A 4059-nucleotide genomic window follows, 5' to 3' on the forward strand; every position below is an offset into this window, starting at 1 on the left:
TTTTCATTATAAATAATTTCACAATTTTTAGATGAAGGTTTTTTACTTTTTGGGAAAATAGTTTTTTTCGAACACTACGAGTCTAGATTGTAGTCGCGTGCTTGGGTTGAAGTGTTCAGAGGTCTTCCAAGAATCAACAAGGTGGCCCTACTACAGCAGCCCATCTAGCCTACCAAGAAAAGGTGTTACTTTTTCATACATATTTGTGACCAGGCATGGTTGAATCCACTTTAAGGAAACAAAAGCAGACATCAGCATAACTTGAACAAGATTCAACATTGTGAGAAGATGTTGATGACCACCTAAGAAATGCCCACTATGCAACGAGAATATATACAACCAAGAGAGGGAGATAGATGAGAGAGAAGGGGAGGGGGTTACCTTTATGGTTGATAACCAATCTATCAAAACCAATGGGTGTGAGAGAGAGAAGGGGAGGGGGTTAACTTTTATGATTGATAACCAACCTATCAACCAATCGGTGTGAGAGAGAGGGGGTTACTTATAATGTCATAGCAACGCTATAGGAGGTGTGTGTGTGTGTGTGTGTGTGTGTGTGTGTGTGAGAGAGAGAGAGAGAGAGAGAGACTCTTTAACGTCATAGCCAAGACAGCAGCCTCTCAATTAGAAGCCCAATACTTTACCTGCTACACGGACATCTGATGTGTTAGCCAAGCCAGGAGCCTCTCAATTAGAAACCCAATATGTTAACTGCTACACAGACATGGGTGTGTCTGTGCGCGCGCGCACGAGAGAGAGAGAGAGAGAGAGATCTTTAGCAAGTCTTCATGCATCCCATCAACTTCACAGACAACTAAGCTGTATACTACTCCCAACCAAATTTCACAAACTTCATGTTATTTTGCAGATCTTGCACGGTGCACACAAATACTACAGTTGCACCCGTTTTTGTGACAAAGAAAAGCCTAGGAGTTACAATAATCACTATATTAGTGACACTGTCAAGATGAGGAAGAAACACAGTTTTCCAGATGAGTACGAGACTCTTGATTTATGAGCACTCCTATACATTCATGAAAAACCACCATTTTTTGACTTTATGGGCAGGCATTAATGCAGCTTATACAGTCAATGACAAGAGAAGGAAAACACACTTAGCATCATTTGCAGCTTTGGCAAAATGCTACTTATATATGCCCGTAGAACTCATCTCGGGAGTTTTTGGTCCTTCGAGTTGATCCTGTGTCTCCATGTCCTTGTGGGGAATGATGCTTTCAAATGCTTCCACTAAAGCCTTTACCTTGGATTCTCCAGAAGGAGCCAGCCTATGAAGAGCTTCTTCTATTGCATAGTCCAGCATCCACTCCTCCGCCTGTTTCCTTTCTTGCATCAACTGCTTCCTCAGGGTCACACCCTCGGAACCTTCTTTCTCAATCACACTGAAAGACCTCCTCCTCATTCTTTGGTATCCGCTGGGCCTCCCAGCACTGATCTTGTCAGCCAAATGTGGCAATGATGAGCTCCCGATGCTGTCAAGTTCAGCTAATTCCGCAGGGCTACGGGAGTATTCTAAGCTAGCCACATCATCTTCAAGCTCGCCTTGAATGTCAAAGTCAGCACACTCATCCCCACCAAAACCAGGCTTGGTGACTAAAGCTGTGGTCTGAGATGTGCCCTTTCTAGACTCTGCCTGCATTTTCACAGGAGCTTTGCCAGTTTTACTGCTTGTTGGAGCTGTCCGGGCATTGAATGAATGCCTCCTTGACACGAGATATTTCTTCGGGCCTTCCGTTGCAGCAGCCAAAGAAGCCAGATACTCAGGGCTGTTGTTTGCACATTTCAAATTCTTGCAAAGCCTGACCGCAGTCCGCGATGTGCACGCAGAGACCCGCCCATCATTGCCAATGAAGCAAACTGCACCTTCCAAAGCTGCTTTGCACTCGGTGCAGAGATTTCCATGGCTCTTTCCTGATGTGCTCTTCTCACCTCCCATGGAGGATTTCAGCGAGATCTCTTTAGGCTTCTTATGTGGGTCTGACAACGATGCACTCTTCACAATTCCCATGCTAGACTTTGGTGGAGCCTCTTTGGGCTTTCTAAGCGGATCCGAATTCGCCTCAGATGATGTACTCTTCTCACCCCCCATGCCAGACTTTGGTGAAAATTCTTTTATCTTTCTTTGTGGGTCTAGATTGACTTTGGCAGATGTATTCTTCTCAATGCCTCCTACAGCAGGTTTCGGTGAAGTGCCTTTGAGTTTTCTATGCGGGTCGAAATTCTCTTCCACTCCTGCCATTTTCGCTGCACCAGAGACGGTATCTCTGGACGCTCCTGATAAGTCTGACTTCAAGATCCCTCCATTGCCATGGTTTTTGTGCTTCTCAGACCTAGCAACTGGATGTTCCTCTGCATGATTTTGAGCTTTTACGCCTGCTTTGGCATCATCCATCTGCTTTGGCTTTCCCAGAGAGTCACCTGGTTTGTTTGCTCCATTTGCTTTAAGGACCTTGCTGTTCTCCGACGGTGCAGCTTTGGAAAGCAAGTGCTGGCTCTCTTTCAGAATGGAAGAATTGAAAGACCTAGAGTGCCTGAAAGAGGGTGAGTCTGCTGTAACAGCAGAAGACCCCTTCCCATGTCTACTTGTCATCTTGACCTCTTTGATATTCTCAGTTGGCTCAACAACTGGGTCTTTCTACACTGCAGCTCCTCTTACATACATGCTACCTTGCCCAATTGGCCTCAAAATGATTAAATATAAGCTATCCAAGTCTCTCCCAAATAATGAGATATGATCTACCCAAATATGGTATAATATGCTACCGCTCCAAATGATCAGAACAGGATGTACTGTATCTTCTACAGTCCCCCAGGGTGATACAAAAATGCTCGCAAATGTGATCAAAATATGCCCCAAATGTCCTCCAGATGATCAAACATGACCTAAAATGAGCAATCTGATCTACCCATTTCTGCTGTATGCTTCACAAAATCATCAAAGGACACATCCAAGTTAGCACAAGGTTTTGTGTGGGCATACCCACAATCCAAGGCAGAGAAAAAACCATATTATAACTCTCAGAGCATGGGCCACGGGTACAAAAACCTGACTGAAAGGAAAGGCGCCACTTACAGGGAGACAAGATGAAGACAGGGATGTACGCTTGCATCAGCTATAGTTTGATGAGGGGAAGGGCCAGAAAGGGGAAGAAGATGATGAGATTAAAGAAGCAGAAGCCATGAACAACCGTAGAGAGAGAGAGAGAGAGAGAGAGAGAGAGAGAGAGAGACTAAGTATGGAAAACGATCATGGCTAGCCGCGAGGCTTTGGTGGGAGCCAGATTGTCAAGTTGGCCACCAAATTTAGCGCCACCGCCAAATTTAGCCTTGCCATCAGGCTTTTGACGCTTTCTTTCATCACTCCCTACCACCAACTTCCGCCTCTTTTTTCATTGATTTTTTTTTGGTACTTGGTTGTCATGTGGGGTCATTTTCTTCATTTTTGTAGCTCACCATTGACACATGAACCACCTCCGTCCTCCATGCGTCCCCCATAAGTGACTTTTAGGCTCTTCACACACATGATGCCGTCCACCCGCCAACACTTTGTATGGGGGGAGATCCCCCGTCCAAAAGGCATGGATAGTCGCGATGGGGCTTTGCAAGAGGTGGCTTTATGTCATGTGTAACCACCTCGATATGTTGTATGATGGCACTTATGCTTGTGGATCTTAACTTACCTTCTATTTTTACATATCGAGCTTGAACTTCGCAATGTAAAACACTTCCAACCAACTTTTTACTCAACCAATGCTCTCTCAAGTGTGGTGGGTTGGTTAAGGAAGCATGTTGGGAAAGTGCTGGTCCCAAGTGCGAGCCCTGCTCACCACACCGCGTTGGCACAATTAAGCCCCGTGGGGCTGAAATTTCCCATTCGGTACCCCAAAAAAGGGATATAAGGTCACCCTAGAATTAGGCCCTTTCACATTGGGCTTCCCACAAGGCCCTTTAAAGTTTCATTGCTCATCCCATATAGCATGCCCCTTCTTAACAAAATGGTAAAAATCCAAGTTATCTCGAGGGAATTTGTATGAAAAAACC

The 4059-nt window shown here is 45.2% G+C and overlaps 1 protein-coding gene across 2 annotated transcripts; it reads right to left on the minus strand.

Annotated features, from left to right (window-relative positions):
• Positions 1-827: 827 nt before the first annotated feature.
• On the minus strand, positions 828-3266 carry LOC147603251 (uncharacterized). 2 transcript variants are annotated; one of them, XM_086796576.1, is made up of 2 exons: positions 3092-3266; positions 828-2940 (listed from the first exon to the last, which is right to left on the minus strand). In XM_086796576.1, the coding sequence occupies exon 2, from the start codon at positions 2606-2608 to the stop codon at positions 1145-1147; it is 1464 nt and encodes a 487-aa protein (XP_086652702.1). In that variant the 5' UTR covers positions 2609-2940; positions 3092-3266; the 3' UTR covers positions 828-1144. The 2 variants fall into 2 exon arrangements, with proteins under 2 accessions (XP_086652702.1, XP_086652703.1); XM_086796577.1 differs by having other exon boundaries at positions 828-2933; positions 3092-3246.
• Between the last annotated feature and the right edge of the window lie 793 nt (positions 3267-4059).

The sequence above is a fragment of the Cibotium barometz genome, chromosome 64, assembly GCF_041138505.1.
Source record: "Cibotium barometz isolate CiBa-2024 chromosome 64, ASM4113850v1, whole genome shotgun sequence".
Classification (NCBI taxonomy): domain Eukaryota; kingdom Viridiplantae; phylum Streptophyta; class Polypodiopsida; order Cyatheales; family Cibotiaceae; genus Cibotium; species Cibotium barometz.